This window comes from Periophthalmus magnuspinnatus, chromosome 9 (assembly GCF_009829125.3).
Source record: "Periophthalmus magnuspinnatus isolate fPerMag1 chromosome 9, fPerMag1.2.pri, whole genome shotgun sequence".
NCBI lineage: Eukaryota > Metazoa > Chordata > Actinopteri > Gobiiformes > Gobiidae > Periophthalmus > Periophthalmus magnuspinnatus.
In genome coordinates, this window is record NC_047134.1 from 16,820,206 (window position 1) to 16,840,137 (window position 19,932).

The 19,932-nt window shown below is 41.4% G+C and overlaps 3 protein-coding genes across 4 annotated transcripts; 1 reads left to right on the forward strand and 2 right to left on the reverse strand.

The window, feature by feature from the left end:
- Positions 1-106: 106 nt before the first annotated feature.
- On the forward strand, positions 107-8,981 carry ccdc92 (coiled-coil domain containing 92). Of its 2 annotated transcripts, none has more exons than XM_033971916.2 (4): positions 107-302; positions 4,809-4,989; positions 5,470-5,511; positions 7,335-8,981. In XM_033971916.2, exons 2-4 carry the CDS (start codon positions 4,854-4,856, stop codon positions 8,144-8,146), a joined length of 990 nt encoding a protein of 329 aa, XP_033827807.1. In that variant the 5' UTR covers positions 107-302; positions 4,809-4,853; the 3' UTR covers positions 8,147-8,981. The 2 variants fall into 2 exon arrangements, with proteins under 2 accessions (XP_033827807.1, XP_033827808.1); XM_033971917.2 differs by having other exon boundaries at positions 124-302; positions 7,338-8,755.
- A 189-nt stretch (positions 8,982-9,170) lies between these two features.
- On the reverse strand, positions 9,171-12,307 carry chmp7 (charged multivesicular body protein 7). The gene is made up of 10 exons (XM_033973217.2): positions 11,739-12,307; positions 11,211-11,382; positions 10,940-11,125; positions 10,719-10,852; positions 10,593-10,641; positions 10,351-10,470; positions 10,190-10,288; positions 10,059-10,116; positions 9,762-9,986; positions 9,171-9,698 (listed from the first exon to the last, which is right to left on the reverse strand). Exons 1-10 carry the CDS (start codon positions 11,999-12,001, stop codon positions 9,646-9,648), a joined length of 1,359 nt encoding a protein of 452 aa, XP_033829108.1. The 5' UTR covers positions 12,002-12,307; the 3' UTR covers positions 9,171-9,645.
- A 449-nt stretch (positions 12,308-12,756) lies between these two features.
- lgi3 (leucine-rich repeat LGI family, member 3) lies at positions 12,757-18,718 on the reverse strand. The gene is made up of 9 exons (XM_033973397.2): positions 18,226-18,718; positions 17,226-17,297; positions 16,661-16,732; positions 15,563-15,634; positions 15,405-15,476; positions 15,159-15,328; positions 14,663-14,827; positions 14,493-14,583; positions 12,757-14,131 (listed from the first exon to the last, which is right to left on the reverse strand). The coding sequence occupies exons 1-9, from the start codon at positions 18,423-18,425 to the stop codon at positions 13,402-13,404; spliced, it is 1,644 nt and encodes a 547-aa protein (XP_033829288.1). The 5' UTR covers positions 18,426-18,718; the 3' UTR covers positions 12,757-13,401.
- Between the last annotated feature and the right edge of the window lie 1,214 nt (positions 18,719-19,932).

A 19,932-nucleotide genomic window follows, 5' to 3' on the forward strand; every position in this document is an offset into this window, starting at 1 on the left:
TTTACTGTTACTTGTCTTTTTAACCAGTAATCATTTAAATTATCAATCAAATACGCCGTCCTGCGCTGTACCCGGCTTCCCATAATGCACCGCTTTATTTTGTCTCGTATCTCAGGGAGATGATCGGGGTCTGACCAGCCCTCCGCTCCTTTCGCCTGCCAAAGTGAATCCCTCTCAGCATCCATTCCTGACAGAGATGCCAGACAGGAAAAGATGCCCTTAGCCGCTCAGGCTTTCGTTACTTTATGCAAAATTGAATTAGCACCTTGAAGAAATTCGACGATTCTATTTTTAGCCCAAAGGTAAGCACCCGAGGTAGCGTTAATGAACTGCTGCAGCCTCTTTAGCTATCCATGCTAACTGCAAGCTAGCTCTAATGTAGACACCTCCTGTATTTGGGTACATTCCCGCGAAAGACATGTAAATATTTGTTTGGGTATTTTAGGATGCCTGACTATTACGTTGACCTCTGAGGCTTAACACAAGTGCTTTTATTGATATGATCAGTCATTGGATCGTGACGGTTTGTTAGTGTTTGCCACTTTTTCACGTCTATTTTAACATTGTAACATTGTTGAAGGACAGGTTATCTAATTCCTGAACAATGTTTTAATTACATTACACATATATGAATAAACTACTGGAATACGAGTACCTTATGCGATGTTATTAAATGTTATTTAGACTTTCTAGCGGTTTGTACATTGTTTTGGGCTGGACAGCTCCTCCCTTTGACGATTTTTCCCTTGACAACTGCAAGGACAGTGTCTGAGCACAACAAACACGCCACGGGAGTCCAACAGCACTAGGCCTGTGTACCGCGCTATACAAAGCGGAGATCGGTCCTGCTAACAGCTGCAGAAGAATAAAAAGGGTCACTATCTGAGCAGGATGCCCTTGAACAAGTTTATAACGTCATGTAAAGTAATGAGCTGCCGACCCTTTGCTAGCAGCAGCGGTGTCTTTCGGGTGCTGTCCGCAATGCAGGTGCTGAAATTTAAAGTGCAGGAAGAATCGAGCATCTCTCCGCTCACAAACAAACCAGTGTGTGCATTACCACCATGCCACTAGCGTTTGTTATGTGTGAACGTTTTTCATTATATGCTTTAATAAAGTGTAACGCTATGTGCGATATATGCCTACACCTGGAGCTTTTTGTTTGTTTGTTTGTTTGTTTGTTTGTTTGTTTTTTCACACAATACAGATGTAAGCAGTGCTTACAGTTTTGTCAAGTTATCGTGGTCTCGGGAATCGTCTTGCAATGGCTGTGTTTCATGCTGCAACTCATTGAATATTTATGGAAACTTCATGGAAAAACATGTAAATGTGTTGAGATAGAGAAGGAAAACACAATGATATTGATCTTAAGAATAAACCGTTATTGTTCTGCATATTATTTAAAGAGAGACGATCACTATGCTAAACCTTACTCGTTTGTATTTATACCATTTATGACATTGTTGTTATTGAGGCTGGTTGAGGTCACAACTTTGGAAATAGAAAAGCATCAACATCTATTCTAGGAATGGGCTGGGATGAGAGCATGGCTTGCAGTGCGGACTTTACCGGAAGGACCTGACATTAGTCATCCATAATAGATAATCCCTTCAGTAGTTATGACACACTCCCCTGGAATTGGGGCCATTTTCTTATTGATATTTTTTCTCTTTCCATAAATGTGTTAATATTCAGACAAAGAAGGAGGAAGCTGTTCACTGAAGTATTGTGAAATATATTATTTATGTTAGTGAGCTGATGATGTAAGAGTGAGAAGGCACTAATGTTTTATTGAAGCACACTTGCATATGGTTCCCAGGCCTTATGAGAATTTGCGCTCTCTTGACTGAACTGTTTCAGTCTGTGAGATTGTAGAAATAAATACTCAATGTTTTTCCTTTCCCTGTCTAGCTTTAGAAGTCACAGGGACGATGGTAGTGGATTTTCTTTTTCTTTAAACATAAACAGCATAAGGTAAAAATGACCCAAATGTGTTTTCTGTTACTCACTTACTGTTATTTATCATTATCATAAATTAATTACAGAAGAACTGTCACAGAAGAAAATGTCATGAGCTGTTTTGTGCCAGCATTGGCCAATAAATTGTATTATTACACTAATTTGGGGTAATTGGGATTCTCTGATCACGTCATGGTTCACCTCATCCCTGCTTACAAACAACGGCTGAAACTCTCCAAACCTGCTGTGAGGACTTCTAAGAAGTGGACCAGTGAGGCTGTGGAGGAGCTTCGCACGTGTTTGGACACTACAGACTGGGATGTGTTCAAGGCTGCCACAGACAGTTTGGATGAGTACACAGACACTGTGACGACATACATTCAGTTCTGTGAGGACAGCATCGTTCCATCATGCACCAGGGTGACTTTTAACAATGACAAACCCTGGTTCACACCCAGACTGAGACATCTGAGGAGGGAAAAGGAGATGGCTCTTAGGGCAGAAGATCGTGAAGGCTACAGGCATTGCAAGTATGCTTTTAGCAAAGAGGTGGAAAAGGCTAAAGCAAAGTACAATACATGTCTGGAGCAGCATTTCTCCACCAACGACTCTGCTTCTGTCTGGAGAGGGCTTAGGCAAATCACCAACTACAGGCCCAAAGCCCCTCCCGCCGTGGACAACAAACAACTAGCAGAAAAGTTAAACAGCTTTTATGCGAGGTTTGAAGTTTCACACCCCTCCCCCTCCTCCCTCACCATCATGGACATTACCTCCAAACCCACCTCGGACCCCTCCTCCTCCCCCACTGCCCTCACAGTTTTGGAGCAAGACGTGACTAAGCTTTTCAGGAAGCAGAATCCCTATAAGGCCGCGGGCCCAGATGGTGTCTCCCCTTCCACCCTTAGACACTGTGCTGAGGAACTGGCTCCTGTCTTCTCGGACATTTTTAACACCTCCCTGGAGTCATGTCACGTCCCAGCCTGCTTCAAGCTGTCCACCATCGTGCCCGTCCCCAAGAAGCCCAGGATCACTGGACTTAATGACTACAGACCTGTGGCGCTGAGTGACGTCCGTAATCATGAAGTCATTTGAGCGCCTGGTCCTGCACCACCTCAAGTCCTTCACCTCCCCCCTCCTGGACCCTCTGCAGTTTGCCTACAGAGCCAATCGTTCTGTAGATGACGCCATTAACCTGGCCCTTCACTTCATCCTCCAGCATCTGGACTCCCGGCAACCTACGCCAGGATCCTGTTTGTGGACTTCAGCTCTGCGTTCAACACCATCCTCCCTGCTCTGCTCCAGGACAAGCTCGCTCAGCTCAATGTGCCTGACTCCACCTGCAGGTGGATCACTGACTTCCTGACGGACAGGAGGCAGCGCGTACGGCTGGGGAAGAATGTCTCGGACACTCGGACTATTAGCATAGGATCTCCACAGGGCTGTGTACTTTCTCCCCTGCTCTTCTCCCTGTACACCAACTGCTGCACCTCCAGCCACGAAACCGTCAAACTGGTTAAGTTTGCGGATGACACCACCCTCATTGGACTCATCTCGGACGGCGAGCAGGGAGGTGGACCGGCTGGTGTCCTGGTGCAGCAACAACAACCTGGAGTTTAACGCCCAGAAGACAGTGGAGATGATTGTGGACTTCAGGAAAGTCACAGCCCCCCTGCCTCCCCTCACCCTGACGGACTCCCCCATCACCACTGTGGACTCTTTCTGCTTCCTGGGCACCTGCATCACCCAGGATCTCAAGTGGGAGCCAACCATCAGCTCCCTCATCAAGAAAGCCCATCACAGGATGTTCCACCTGCGGCAGCTGAGGAAAGGCAAGCTGCCGGTCCAGATGATGGTGCAGTTTTACACAGCCATCAATTAAGTCCATCCTCACCTCCTCCATCACTGTGTGGTTCGCTGGGGCCACTGCCAGGGACAGACAGAGACTGCAGCGCATTGTGCGCTCTGCTGAGAAGGTGATTGGCTGCAGCCTTCCATCGCTACAGGACCTGTACATCTCCAGGACTCGGGGGCGGGCAGGCCGTATAGCAGCTGACACCTCTCACCCTGGACATGGACTATTTGAGCCACCTCCCTCTGGCAGGAGGCTACGGTCCATTGGGACCGGAACCTCTCGTCATAAGAACAGTTTCTTCCCCTCTGCAGTTTGTCTCATGAACACTTTATAATATTTGCACAAAACTGGACACTTTATAACACCGGTCACTTTAATAAGTCATGTTTGCACTGTTGTTCTGATGCTGCTGCTGTATATATTTTCTACCTTTAAGTATTTTATTTTATTTTTTTAACTTCGTGCATGCCCTTATTTGTATTTGTATTTATTCAGTGTGTTCTATGTTTTATGTTGCACTTTATCACCAAAATAAATTCCTAGTTTGTGAACTGTGTTCACAAATGATGGCAATAAAAGGATTCTGATTCTGATTTATAGACCAAAATTGGATATCGGCTGAACCGATGTCTTGGAAGCCGAAACATGATCCATTAAAATTTTCAACATTGGCACCAAAATCCGGTATGGGTATCTTATCAGTGCCTCCCTACTCCAAAGTATAATGTAAGACCTGTGACCAGACAGTAGCGTTTACTGTGCAGTTAATGTCCAGTAATTAATTTAGTATTCTTTTTAGCTTTTATGCATGATACTTATTAGTTAATTTTATATATCAATGCTTTAAGTGGAGGTTACACGTTCAATTTTGTATGATACAAGACTTTTTTTTCTACCCCTATTTATATTTGGTTAACAACACTGAGTAAGACCATTCACACTTCCAAATCTAACTTGTCTTCTTTTTTTCTGTTTGTATGTCCATTCCTTCTGTCACCAGTGTCTTTAAGTTGCTAGGCTGCTATTTGGTGAAGCATAATCAACCATGGCATCTGCAAATGTTAGCCTGGAAAATCAGCTTCACAGTGCACAGAAAAACCTGCTGTTCCTCCAGCAGGACCATGCCAACACCTTAAAGGGACTGCATGCAGAGATACGTAGGCTTCAACAACAGTGCACTGGTAAGTTCTCTTGTAATGTATGTTTGAGGCACCACAAGCTCTACTTATTAATTCTAAATGGCAAGCCAAAGTCTTGTAACAGTACGCAGTTCAATGTGTGGTATTGAAAGGAGCCATATGGTTTAAAAAGTCTTGATAAAAAAAAAAAAAAAATAACAACATGGTTTTCAAGTTGTTAAACGACAGAAGAAAAGATAATATGCTCACCACACCCTTGTTGCTGAACTGCAAAATGTGTATTGATTATTCCAACACTGTAATTTGAACCATATAAAGATACTCACAGAAACACAAGACAAGTTCTGCTCTGAAATCTTGTATCCTCGATAAATTACTAAATGCTCCTAAATCCTCCTCTGTAATCTTGTTAAATCCATAGTTCTGAATGGGAAAGTGACAAACTACTTTTAGTGTTTATAGTTCTGTCAGTATCCTGTGAATTCTGACGGTGTGTTTTCAAAGCCTCCTCTATGTCCACAGACCTGACATACGAGCTTACAGTGAGGAGCTGCGATCCTTCAGGTAACACCCACCTCATCACACTGCACTATGAACAACAGTGAGCAACCAAATATTTAAGTACTCGAACTGTAAATTACCAAAGCTATGAACATTTACACCTTGTCAGTATCTGCTTTAATATGTGTCATATATGCAATATTTATATTTTCATCTCTTTCTTTCTTTGGGTTATCATTTTGTGCTATCTTCAAGAGCAGGGGTTCAGGGGCCCCTAAAGTAGCCAAGCAACTAATCCTGTAAAAACAGGTTTAATTGTGTTCATTTTAGTAGTTTCAAAAATAATAATAATAATAATAATAATACATTTTATTTATATAGCGCTTTTCAAGATACTCAAAGACACTTTACATAGAAGAACAATTTAAAAAAAGAGATACAAATATACAAACATTTAAAATCAACACTCATAATAATTAAAGATTAAAAGCAGCTTTAAACAGGTGAGTCTTTAGGTGTTTTTTTGAAGGTGGTGAGGTCAGTGCAGTCCTGGAGTTGTTGCGGTAGAGTGTTCCAGAGAGTGGGGGCAGCGATGGAGAAGGCTCTGTCTCCCCAGGTTCGGAGCTTGGTCCTACAGGGGAGGGAGAGGAGGTTTGCATTTGAGGAGCGGAGGGAGCGAGAGGGAGTGTGGTGATGGAGCAGATCTGTGAGGTAGGAGGGGGCCAGGTTATGGAGAGCTTTGAAAGTGATGAGAAGAACTTTGAACTGAATTCGCTGAGAAATGGGGAGCCAGTGGAGGCGTAAATAAATAGCCCCAGGGGGTACTTTTTAAGCCACTGATCTAGAGGACACCAGTAGTGACAAAGCACAAGTAAATGAAGATTTTAAAAAAATCATCATAATACATACATGAAAAAAGCTCACTGGAAAATTCGACCTTCTGGCCTCTGAACAGAGTGGAGAGGAACGCCACAGAAGTGTTGCATTGTGGGATTCCTTGTGGTTAATTATTGCGGCATTCCCACCCCTCACACCAGTTGTACCTTCCACACGTTTCCATGATCAGGAGATGCACACACAACATTTGACCAATCCAGTGACTTGACTGTCCACTCAGTGCATGACGTCTTGCAGTTTTTTTACTGCCTTGAGTGACCACAGGGATCTGTTTTACCGAGCAGGAAGCACACTGAACATAATGCAGGCCAGGCTATTCTTGTATTGTTGGTATTAGATGGTTTAGAAGTAAGCAGAGCTGTTAATGTCTCCTGTTAGCTATACTATCATGTTAGTGTGAGACATTTCAGAGATTGGAGTGCAGGAAATGAGATTATCTGTCACAGTGCTAATGCACAACCTGCTTAGGCTAGCAAGGGCGCAGCTGTTCTCTCTATGGTTAACATCTACAATTCACCTTCTGTGGGCTCCATCTTTCAGTATACAGAGGAATAATGTTTTTTTTTATATATATATATAGGCCTGTACTCTGAGAATGTATGGATACAGTGTTTGTGTGTGTGTTGGTCAAAGCCATAAGTGAAATGTGAGACAGGAGCCCTTTCCCAACCACAAATGGGTCCCTAAAGGGTCATAGTGTCTCTCCCTGAAAGACTGTCCCGCCTCATGTCTGCACTAATGCGCCTAATGCACTAATAAATACCAAATTATAGGTATTTATCTCAGTATTTAAATTGCACATGTGTCTCTTATTTCTCTTCCAGGGTTGATCTTTCCCTTAATAATGTATTTTGTCAAGAGAATTTCGCTAATATGTTTCAATTTTTATTCTTTTGAGCTTATTTGTTTCTTAAAATAACACTATTGGCTATACATTAACCTAAAACGTGTCTCCAATAAATATTATAAATTTTAATTTTCTCCTTTAGCAGACAATGGTGAGGCCCGTTGCAGGGAGCTGCAGAGGAGGTGTGAAGAACTGGAGGCAGAGCTGAAAAAGAAGGAGGAGGAGAACACAGAGCTGCTGCGGGACCTGGAGCAAAAGAACGCCATGATCTCTGTGCTCGAGAACACCATCAAAGAGCGAGAAAAGAAGTATCTGGAGGAGCTGAAGATGAAGAGTCATAAATTGGCCGTTCTGTCAGGAGAGCTGGAGCAGAGAGCCAGCACCATTGCGTACCTCACCTCTCAGCTCCATGCCACAAAGAAGAAACTCCTGGCTGGCAGTTCCTCTGAGGCCAGTCCCAATGTCAGTCCTGTCACCTCCTACAAGCCCACCCCTCCCCCAGCCAAAGACCGACAGCCTGAAACCCCACGGCGCCGTATGAAGAAGAGCCTGTCCCAGCCTCTACACCCGGAACTCACAGAGGTGTACCGGGCCGGACAGGAGGGGCGGAGGATGGTGCTACGTGAGCCCGTAGACGCCATGCCTGACCCCACCCCCTTCCTTCAGGCTGGCAGGGACTCTCCTGAACCACAGATGCTGCGTGAACGTCCCTCTGTCATCCCTCCCATAGCACCGTCAGGCTCCATGGCGCCCTCTGTTGGTGCCACAGCCAGCCCTCGTCACAGCCCTGCACGGGACAGGCAGTACAGGGCGCACGTCGGAGTGGCACACCGAATCCCCCATGGAGCCCCCCCTCCCGCCCCACCACAAGCCGAGCTGGAGACTCTGGCTGTGGACCAGGTCAATGAGGATAAGGTGGTCCGTAAACGCTCAGGAGTGGACCGGACAGTTTAAAGCATTATGCACATCTACTGTATACACTCAACTGTAGGAGAAGGAGCGGGAAGAAGCCTGACCCACTGTGTAGCCTGCTTTTTACGCAACACGCAATATTTAGAACAAAAAGAAAAAAATCACATTTGATTTTGGATACCTTAAAGACTCCTACATGACTACTACAAAGCATGCCAAATGTTGCTGAACCACTGAGATCTTGTATCATACACTTACTTGCTTCTGCTTTTCACAATTTAGTGGTGCATAAACCAATTTTCAGCCAAAAATCAGCATCAGTGCCTCCTCAGTCGGCTCAACTGTAGACAAGCTGTGTAATGTAGTCCACGCTTAGTATTCTTCACAATATCACTGTATGTCTTTTCTAAACATATCAATATACAGTAGATACTTATAATATTGGCAAATTCTTAGGGTAGATTTAAAGCAAATAATCTTTTCTTGACCTGTCTGACCTTAATGTTTGTGAAAACTGTATGTTATAGATATGAGCCGCATATTGTGCAATTGTCTGCTGTTTTGAATTTCTAATGCAGTATGACCGGTGAAGAAGAGAGTGGAAACTTGCATGTGAGATTGAGTGGTAAGAAGTAAAACTACATGGTTGGGACTGAATAACTGATACCAGGGCATTTTTAAAAACACTGTAATTTTGTGATATTAATATAATTGTACTTTATAAAGCCTGTGCATTTTTAATGTTTTTTTTATTTATTGTCTAAGGGAAATGACCTGGCACTAAACATAAACACCATCAACATAGTATAACTGAATAATCTGCTTTTCAGTCACTGTTCTCTGATGGTCAAGTCAACTCAATAAAGCAATGCCTTTGATTTGCTTTCTCATCTTATTGTCTATTCATGTTATAGCGCTGCTTTGAGTAGTTCAACCTACAGCCACTAGGTGTCCACAAGTGTGAGACTTCCAAGAGCAAATCTTAGCATTGAGATGAAATCTTTGCAAAAAAGGGGTGACATTTATGAGGTTTAGATGATTAACCCTTTGGAAAGACAAACCAGACTAATGACTGAAATCATTTTTATTTTGATAGACATTTGGATAGGCAAGCATCCCACTCCAGAGGTGAGGGGCAATGGCACTCAATAGTCATAGTTACAATAAATCCTATTTGGCATATTTGATGTGCTTTTCTTTCACATTTACAGTTATAAGGCCACTCAATATGCATTACTGACAAATACATGTACAAACATCATGTACAACATCAAAAAAACACAACCACAATTTGACAAGAGCAGCAAGACCGAAACTAAAACATTTCAATAAAGGCACCAAAAGCATGTTTAAAATAGCTACATTTAGCTTGGTTAAATATAATTTTAAAATGCGTTTTGGTGTGCCTTCTCCATACAAGCATGGTTATTTTCCTGATGTGTGCCTTGTTTTTATTACCAACATTTTGACCCTGTTGTAAACATTCCTACTTGCTCAGTTGCTTATGCTTATTTTGCTGAAACGGATCTGTTCTCCATTTGCTACTGTGCAAGCTCAAATCTTTGGGCAGGTGAAGTTTTCATTTGTTGTAAACCTAAACAAAGACAAACAGTTAGATATACTCTCCATGTTGTTTACAAGAATCTCGTGGGCAGACCTGATTCAGTGAGGGTCAGATTGTTGAGCTCCTCTTCTAGCTGCTCATCAGTGATGGTCAGGGGGCCTTGAGGCACTGCAGGCAGAGAGCTGAGGAGGTCCGACCCCGGTGTGTTCTGGGGCAGTCGGTCTGAGGGGACTTTAGGTAACACTGGGGCTGTATCAGGCTGTGTATCGTCCAACAAAGACTTAAGCTCCTCCTCTAGAGCATCCATATCCATATCATCTAAAACAAAATGCAATTACATTTACCTGTTCAAGCATATTACAAATATTTCACGTGTGCAATATGACAAACCTGCCCCAACCACGCCACTAGAGAGAGTTTGGTTCACTTCATCTTGGGTGTCACATAACTATTTAGAAGATGGGAAACATCTGCCATTATCAAAATACAAAGAAATCAAAGTGCTTCAAATAAACAGCTACCTCCTGGATTTGATCCACCAGGTTCTCAGCTCGCTCTACAGTCACATCCTTCAGAGATAATCTCAGAGCCGACACGCCAGCCTGATAGGCTTGTATGACCTGCTCAACACAGGACATTATTACACACTTGCACCTGAAGATTGTATATGTGTCGTTCTTACCATTTTATCAGTCTGTGACTGAGCTATTCTGTCCAGGATCCCTCTGATTATCTCTAGTTTGGCAAATAAAGTGTCAGCCTTTTTCTCCACTCTCTTGCGTCCTCTCAGACATCTTAGTGCCTGTTTAACACACAGGAACAAACCATTGTAGAATGTTACAATTACATAAAATACAATATGCAATAGAACACTATTTTTAAATTTCTAAATTACACATAGTAATTATATATATTTATTCTAACCTGAGATTTTTTTCCTTCCCGAAGTAGAAGCCTTGCTTCATCTTTGCATCTGCAAGAAAATTTAGTAAAAGCTCATTATTATTAAATTATATAAAATGAAAGTTGAAATCTAATTTAAGTACATACTTCTCAGCCTCAACGCCCAATTTTTCCACCCGCTCCCCAAGAAGCTTCTCACTGCGCTGGAGCTGGTGGATGCCAATGTCTACATCATTGACCGGAGACACTCGATCTTGTCCAGGCTGACTGAATTTAACAATCTGCATGGACAAAGCCATACTAGACAGCATAAGTATGTTTTATAGACAATACGCATAATATGGAATACAAATACTTGCTCATTGCACCTTCTCTCCTTCATGGATTGAGACTATCACTTGTTTGTCCCTCTGCAGCTGCAATAGAGCCATGCAGAGGGTGCTCTCATCAGCACATATGTCAGCTGAGAGGGTACACAGCTCTTGAAATGAGAGAACTGAAGAGTTCGAAAGCTCACTGCTGCGATATGCTTTAAGTAATTCAGACGCTTTCTCCTAGTAAAAAAATATTACAAAAAATTAAAAACATTACAAATTAAAAATTACCATCCAGTCCACACTAAAGCTGTCTTAGCCTCACCTTAACTAGTTCAATGACAACAAACGATTCCTCTAAAGGCACACGGCTGCTTCCCAGAAGAGTTGAGAAGGTCCATTTGAGTGGCTTCACTAACAAAAGCCCCATGCCCCATGACAGCCAGCCACTGTCCACACTGGCAGCAAACTCTGACTCCCTCTGAAGCTTCCCACTCCTAAAAATATAGGAGTACAACACCATTAGTGAGACAGTGACAATCAACTGAATTGTGGAAGACAAATATGCTTGCTGAGGTTCTGACTGTTCTCCATAAAAAATAAATAAATAAATAAATTCCATCTCCAGGCTTTTCTGTGATGCCAACTAACTTTATGTACTTCACAAGGAAAGTGTGAAGGACATAAAGTAAACCATCTAAAGTAAACCATCTGGGCTTGCTCTTCAAAACTATCCCTCGTATGTACTCTTAATCCTTATGTGTGAAATGAACCAGATTGCACTGTCAGTGTTTATAGAGTTATAAAATCTATTGTCAAACATGACTACCTGCCTAAAAGTGAGGATTCATACCTGGCCATCGACTGGAGGACTGTAGGCAGACCAAGTGGACATTTCTCTTTCCTCCTGAAGGTTTTGTTGAGGTCTTGCAGGTTGACACAGACTGACCCCCTGCTCCTACAGCTCTTCGTGATTAGAGATGTCCAAAAGTCCATCTTGCTGTCCCAGTCCAAGGTGTTCACTTCCCTGTTCTCCTTAAACTCAGAGAAAAGAAAATTCATCCGCTCGTCGTCATCCCACTCAGCTGGCAGGGACATTTTGGTGCTTGTAGACATTTGTTGCGATCGGTTAAAACTTCTACAATGCCAGTTTTCTTTTGTTATGACTAGGTTACAACTCTAGCCACTTAGCTAGCTTAGCCTTTCGAGTAGTAGCCCTGGGTGGGAAATTATCCCTAACCAGAGTAGTTCAAAAATAAATTAGCTGCTTACAAACCTAGTCATGGTGGTAATTCTATGGCATGCGTTTTGTGGGCCTCGTCATTGCGCAGATTAACTTTGATAAAACGCTGAAGTAGCGTAACAAATGTCAACAACGATGTTTAGCAGCGCTTGGGTAGGAATACAGTTCCGACGGAGGGGGCGGTGCCAACTGTTCTAACCTATGGTTGACTCATATGCAAGTCTTCAGACACGCAGGCAGACAAATCAAACGCACTAAAACGTCAGTAGCGCGCATGTAACCCAATATGCAGCCAAGGCATACCTGATTTATTGATTTCTATGTAGCTAATGCATATTATGAGTAAAATCTCTTATTTTCACCCTTATTTTTATCTTTATACACGTATTAACATAAATATTTTCTGTTGATATGTAGGCATATTGTGGAACTTTGCCTATGAATGACAAAAGTAGATTAGGCCTTCATATTTAGTATACTAAGCCATCTTTTCCATTTAGTTTTTTTTTTTTTTTTTAATGCATATTTAAGTGTTTTTAAGTAGATTATCGTAAAACTCAATTTATTTGGATAATTTGAGCCAACCTTTCATTTGAGATGACACAATGTGTGGGAAAACAAGGCTCTTTATCTGCATATATTTTATTGAAATTTTCATGCATACTTGATAATGATGAATTTACATGTCGTTGATAACCACAAACATCTTTAAACATTCATCAATCATCTTTTCATTATTTTAGTCCACCACTCTCACAGGACAATAGCAAATTCATCGGCATATGTGTAGCAAAAAATACACAGAAATAGCACTTTGCTGCTGTCTTACCTAGATATTAGTCAATGTCATAACAGTCATGTTCACAGTTCTGATTCACAATTGCACGCCAAACATCCTCAATTGTATTCACAGGTATAGGCCAACTTTTAATATAGTCATTGAACCAAAGTATGGTAGCATATGCTTGGTTGACACATGTCACCCAGCATCTTGCAAACCCGTAGAGTATGCACATTTGGGTTAAGAATTAGTAGATACCCATGCACAACATTGTTCACATTAGTCAGGTTAAGTAAGCTATAGCACATATGCTGCAATTGGCACTTAAAGTAGGCTACATGTTAAAGACATGTTTCATGTGTTTCATTGTTATGGGGAACAGTGCATATTAATCCAAATATTAACAAAACATGCCTTTCTTGTTTTGCAGTTTTTGCCATTGTAATTTATTTGGCACATGTTCAAGGTCATATTTTGTCTGTCTTTACCTCCCTACTTTGCACTGAGATCTACCAACAGGTGCTGATAGGCCAAGGTGTTGCCTTTGAAACTGGCTGCCAGCAAAATGTCTTTGTTGTCCACAGATATCAAACTAAATGCCCGTGGTGCTCTCATGTTAAGCTCCTGGAAGGGTTGGAAGCGCTGAGTAAGGTCATCCCACAAGTACACCTTGGAGAAGGAGAAATCACTGCCCAGGATCAGGTACAGTCTTGGGCCTACAGTGAATGGATACACCACCATTGAACCACGTGATGGTAGAGTCTGGATCTCCACAAAACGCTGTCCTTCCCAACGCATGATTTTAGAGTCACCAATAAAACGAGTAAGGCAAAGATACAAGGCTCTCCTCACCCAAAAGTGCTTCACCATCTGAATATCGGCCATTTCTGTAATTTGGGAGTGGAAAGTGAACTGCTTTTGGCTAGGGTTCCACTGGTAGATTATTGGGGGCTGTGAGGCACTAGACAGGATCAGGTGAGGCTTCCCCCCTGCATCAATGAACTCCACGTGCGTGTCCCGGTGCCAGGGGTGAAGGGACTGGTGGGAGTAGAAGCCATTGCTGTTCCATCGGTAAATGCTGGTGGAGCCAGCTTTGGAGCTGTCCGCGACCACAAAGTACCACTCTCCATCTAGTAAGAAGGTTTCCACAAAGTTGGGTTTACGCACTCGAGTGGTGTCAATGTCCTGGATTTTGATAAATCGCTGAGGGGCGTCTTCCCATCTGAGTCATTAATGGTAACAAAAAAGGCAATAATATATTAAGTTGAGAATATATTTTATAACTTCACATTATAAAATACCTTTCCTACTATTAAATAACTAAAAGTACACTATGTAACTTTCAGGTGGAAGGTATGGTGTTTGGTGTTTATGTTGTTTGCTGGAAATGTTCCACAGTATAGCATAAAATCTTTCTCCCTGGAGATAAGCAGGTGATGCCACCAGGCCAAGTTACATGTCAGGGACAAGTTAGAATCCATGTTGTGCATACTAATGCCATACTGACGCACATTTGAGGCAAAACAGATGGGCAGACATTACTAATCTCAATGTAACACTAAAATATTGAGAACAAATCTTACTTGTAAATATGAGATCCACCAAACAACTGAGCAACTACCATGTGTAGTGTGTTATTTATCACCACCGGTTTGCAGTACACAGCAGAGCGAGCTGTAGGAATGTCACATAAAAACATTACAAACTGAATATTTATGATGTAGCTCACTTTTATATAGTGGATAAATCTTACAGGTGATGTTGTGAAATTTCCTGAAGATCATCTCCACATGGTCCCACACATAGACAGTGCAGTATCCTGAATCAGGCTGAGCAAACGTCACAAACTGATCGCCACTGAAGTCATAGGACTCCACAGACACCGAGTGGAAGGGGAAGGTTTCATACACTGCAAAATCTGCAGGGAGGAAATATTAAAACTTAGTCAGAGTTTGTCCAGCCTGAGATGAGCACCACTACTTGCCTGTATTATTACATTATATGAAGCTTGTTTTTTGTGGGGGGTTTTCAGGGCTAATAAATGCTTGCCTTGGTTATAGACATTTACTTCCTTTATATCACTGTTTTTGCATATCTCTAGTGAAGGCTTGGTGCATATATTATCCTTACTGTTTTTTGAGATTCTTCAAATTGTATAATTATTTTTTTTATTAGACATGCTCATTTTAGTTTGACCAAAACACTACTTGGTAAACAAAATATTGGCCATTGGTTTACTATAGCCATACCAGCGCTGATGCAGTTGAAGTCTCGAGGTGTTAGGTCGTGGACTCTGCGCCCCTGAAACTCAAAAGGGCTGGCACAGTAAACAGCAGGAACTGTGGTATTGGTTTTCTCAATCCAGTCAACAAGCCACTTGATTTTACAGTCACAAAGGAAAGAGTTCCCCCGCAAGTCTCTGATGATACATAAAAAACAACATGAAGACAAATGTGACATAGAAGAATTGTGACATTTTCAGTTGGCAAACTTACAAATCAGTCAGAATGTCGAGGTTTTTAAAAAGGTCTCTTGGCAGCGTCTGTAGGTTGTTGTTTGACAGAGAACTGGAAATTGTGACATTTGTCAAGATAATGTTATGACACTTTAAATTAAAGTGGAAAGACATTTTACTAATTGATAAAATACTCACAGGTGAGTCAGCGATTTTAATCCTCTGAAGGTATACTTTGAAAGAGCCTGGATGTCATTATTCTCAATAAATCTGTGGGAAAAAAAATACATATCCTAATTCATCAGCAAAAGAGGTGTAGTTGAGTTTGACCTGAAAGTAGCTAACATGGCAAATGTCAAATTGATATTATAGCTCTAATGAGGTTAGCTCAGAGATAGCTCTGTCAGTTTGTCAGTTTGATCCTTCAAACCTTCTGACAATCCAACTTGCAGAGCAAGGTTAGTAACCAGTTCATCTCAACTGCAGCCAATAGCTACTAACATGTCTCTGGGTAAGACAACCATAATGCCATTTAAAAAGATGAATAATCATGTGTCCCTGACTGTATTGCTCATACTGTACACTCTTAGGATGTTATGTGGTTCTTTTAAGGGCAAACTCGGCTGTGCCAGCGCAGATGTCAAGGTGTCAGCATCATTTGATCCAGGCTGGCCCTGGTTTTGTCTATACACCAGATCATCATCAGGAAAATAAAGCAGCAGCATTCTGAAGCCATTTGAAAAGATGGGGTTATTAGCATTCACAGCAGGTCGTGCTGGTTATGGCATCGATGCAGATGCCTGATGGGCTGCGGCTAAAGCCCCACAGAGAGAAGGAGGGAGCACAGTGCAATCCAAGTCATCAGCTAACTACTTTATAGGCCTCATCAATTCACACAACCGCATGCTCAGCTTTATCACAGAGCACAGAGGCAGCAGGGTGAATTAAGTTTACTTGTGGCTTTCTTTGCCAGACAACAGATAATAATAAAAGTTTGCCTCCTTGTCAAATCAGGACAAATGTGTCTTGGGGAAAGGGTTCATCAGGGACTTAGTATTCCCTCATTTCAATATTAAAATAGTTATGTGAGGTTAACAATGCAACTTTTGGCACATATTAAAAATCTTGATGCAAGTTTCAAAAATAAAGAAATGGAATTGTTACAGGTGGAGTCAGGTTGACAAACTGACAATTGAAGATTATTCATTCAAAATTTGGTTAAAAGTGAATTAAGCAGTTTGTCCCTTAACAGACAATACTGGTATCTATTGTTGTATTGGTTAAGGTGGTACCTACAAGTACTGAAGATGAGACAACCCAGCAAAGGCATCGTCATTTATCATGGTAAATGTGTTGGAGTTGAGGAGCCTGCAACAATAACACATAAACACAGGTTAGTGCAAAGTTGTTATAAACTCCACTGTCACATTATCAGACAGAAACATGTGTTCATGATTGCATTTGATGAAAACAATACATGCCAGCATATATCAAAATGTAAACCTTATATGACTTCATAATATAATTTTACAAACTGGTGAGAGCAGCAGAAAACAGACAACTTTGGAGGACACAATCATTCCTTTGTGCTTTAGAACGGGGCTGGTGACAATGGCCCCATTACAGAGTCAGTTATTACTGCTATGTCACCACTGCTTTCACTAACCATTCATTCAAGTAGCTTTCAAGAGGCTCAAGTGTTATCTTTGTCAATGTAAACAAAAACTGTACACCACAATGCATGGTAATAGTAAGTTATAGTTTAATTACATTCCTTTAATAGAGAACTGTTTCTGAAATGATGCATGTAACTTGTATTCCGGCAGTGCAATAGTGTAAGTTTGATTCAGTTCATACTTACAAAAACTGCAATAGTGTAAGATGTGAGAAGGCTCCCTCTGGAATTGTAGTAAAAGCTGCATTCACCATTGTCCTGTCAAACATAACAATATGAAGGTTTCCAGATAAAAATAACACATTTGGTGCAAAAAAAGAAGAAAGAAACAACATCAAAAACATAATAATACATTTCATATCTCTAGCCTTGTTGCCTGATTGTCCTGTATAGCCTTACTGTAAGTTCAAGGAAGGTGAGATCTAATTAAAACAAAGCCATAACTTCTACTGTTCTTTTTTATTGCTGTCATAAATATGTGCCAGTGGAGTTTTATTTCCCATGGCCAATTGGACTAATATTCTTTCACAAGCCATGACATCGAGTGACAGGGCTCTAATGAGATCTGAACACATAAAACTCTCCCTTTCATTATGTATGCTCCATTTAGTGTACTTCTGTGCCTCTAGAAGATTGAATCTCTCAAAGGTAGAGCTGCAGTAGAGAGGATGGGTCTATTGTTAGAAGTATTCCCTGGAGTTTAACACATTTTACTGCTGCACTTCTTAAGATTAATTTTGCATAATAGTTGTCAGTATGTCTGCAATGTATTTAGCATGTTTTTTACAATAAGGTATAATATCAGCTAAAATTATTTAACGCTGTAGTCGTCCTTAAGTAATTTTAACTAAATTATTTTGCTGGATGTGAAGTGAAATTTCTAGACATTTTTAAAAAACCTTTGTAGCTCTTGTTTTAGTTTGATGGGTGAGGTTATTCACTGCCACTGCTCACTGTTTATACATCAAGCAGACCTACTACATTCTAGTTTGCATATACTTGCATGCTTGTTTATGCTGTAGTCTACCTAAATTAACTAGTAGATTTAAAGATGTATTATTACCTTTAGGTCAGTCTGATATTAAAAACTGTCTATGGCATTCTATCATAATTGACTTGCCACCTTACATGCATTCATCACTATCAGCTACATCCCGGACTTTATCTATTTAGAGTCGCAACTCACAGAGAGATGATGCCAGGTGGGAAGCTCTTGGGGATAGCTTTGGTGTCCACACAGAACGCACTGTCTTTGGTGCAGGAGCAGGTAGCTGGGCAGCGAGGAATCTTGGCTTTCTTTGAGCTTGCTTCCTCCATGCACAACACCAGGCAAAATACAACCACAACTAAAAACCTTATCATCCATCTTGATCCACATTCCGACATCCTTAAAGTTCTTCCTCAAGTTGACAGCCGGCTAGAATCACAAAGCTTGGGAAAAGAAAGGAGAGATGGAGAGAAGGAGAGAGGGAGGAGGCAGCGTGGTGGTATTGTGTGAATGTGGGTCTGATGGTGGTACCTCTCTGAAGAGTGGCTGATGCTGAGGAGGGCACACTGCAGGGATGACGAGCTCGAGGACCCGTGCGCTGCCTTGCTCACAATCAATAATTCACCACCACATTTACACAAACGCAGGGAAGACAGGAGAGAGAGCAAAACACCACTGCCAACTGCTGCACACTGAAGATCACTTTTAGAGGCTGCGGCTGTAAAAGGCTCTTAAAATGCATCTGGGGTATTCAAAGCTGCTGTCATATTCTCACCACTGTACTATTGCTTACTTACAGTTCAACTAGCCTGTCTGTTTTACATCTTGACATTTGTAAAGTTCTTTTTTTATGTCCTAGCACAAGCTTGCTTTTAATATTAATTTCTAAACTACCTTACTTGGTCCAACAAGGGGGGAATTGCAATGTTGCAACAGCAAAGTACAAAAACAGTAGCAAGACATATGGATGTAAGGCTAAATAATCTAACAGAAAAAAATTATTGTTGTTCTTACTACTTAGGTTAATAACAAAGTACAGCATTTCTGTCACACAAAAGTGACAGCATAGACTATAAGTCAGTCAGAATTAGAATAAAATATTACATTACAATACATCATTATTAAATATTATCTAGCTCAGTATGGTCTAATGCATGAATCAGGATGTTTGAAACGTGCTGGGGCTTTAACCATGCAACACAACACAATATGGCTCATTTGATTCATTAGCTTAATTAGCCAATAGACTACTTTGCAAACTTTTTGGCTTTGCTTGTAGGCTTATGCAGCCTGTAGGCTTATCCAGCACACATACATCAAATACATACAAATACATCAATATTTTTGAATCCTTGACTCATCTCTTTCTGCAGGTTCTAAAGTATGAGTAAGTCAGAAGTTCAATCTTTTATAAGAAAATATGTTGAGCTTTGGCTTTATTCATAGTGATTACATCATTGTCAGTGTGCGTATGTACCTAAAAGTGACAACAGATGGCGCTGTCGACCATTTATATTGTTATATTGAGCAGAGACTCAAGCGGCCAGGGCAGGAGGGGCAGAAAGGGACTGCACAACGGCTCATCTGGTCTGTGGTGCAAACGACTCCGTGCCAGGCGTCACCAGCCTCTCCCCTCCTTCACAGTCTCACTGTTGTCACAAGACATGGTTTATTGGTAAGGCTTCACAATGTTCACAGTGCACACAGCACTGGCAGCATTTGACCAACCAAAACCGTTCCCTCTGTTTTTCATACAGCATAGAAAATGACTTAATCAAATCCAGGTTGCTTTGCATAATCAACCATCTTTTGTTTTAAGTTTCGTTACTTGAGTCATATCAGCCTCAGTTATTGTTTTGTCATTTGCCATTGCTAAACAAACATATGATCTCTGGCCACCAGGGG

What these genes read in the sequence shown, in the direction of transcription:
- lgi3 (XM_033973397.2), bottom strand. Translation starts at nt 18,425, where the DNA reads ATGTCGGAATGTGGATCAAGATGGATGATAAGGTTTTTAGTTGTGGTT. An exon ending in CTCGACATTCTGACTGATTT is followed by an intron (nt 15,329 to 15,404) that starts GTAAGTTTGCCA and finishes ATGTATCATCAG; the next exon opens with AGACTTGCGGGGGAACTCTT. An exon ending in GAAATTTCACAACATCACCT is followed by an intron (nt 14,584 to 14,662) that starts GTAAGATTTATC and finishes ACATTCCTACAG; the next exon opens with CTCGCTCTGCTGTGTACTGC.
- chmp7 (XM_033973217.2), bottom strand. Translation starts at nt 12,001, where the DNA reads ATGTCTACAAGCACCAAAATGTCCCTGCCAGCTGAGTGGGATGACGAC. An exon ending in CAATCCATGAAGGAGAGAAG is followed by an intron (nt 10,853 to 10,939) that starts GTGCAATGAGCA and finishes TTGTCCATGCAG; the next exon opens with ATTGTTAAATTCAGTCAGCC. An exon ending in GGGAAGGAAAAAAATCTCAG is followed by an intron (nt 10,471 to 10,592) that starts GTTAGAATAAAT and finishes TGTGTTAAACAG; the next exon opens with GCACTAAGATGTCTGAGAGG.
- ccdc92 (XM_033971916.2), top strand. Translation starts at nt 4,854, where the DNA reads ATGGCATCTGCAAATGTTAGCCTGGAAAATCAGCTTCACAGTGCACAG. An exon ending in GCTTCAACAACAGTGCACTG is followed by an intron (nt 4,990 to 5,469) that starts GTAAGTTCTCTT and finishes CTATGTCCACAG; the next exon opens with ACCTGACATACGAGCTTACA. An exon ending in GAGGAGCTGCGATCCTTCAG is followed by an intron (nt 5,512 to 7,334) that starts GTAACACCCACC and finishes TTTCTCCTTTAG; the next exon opens with CAGACAATGGTGAGGCCCGT.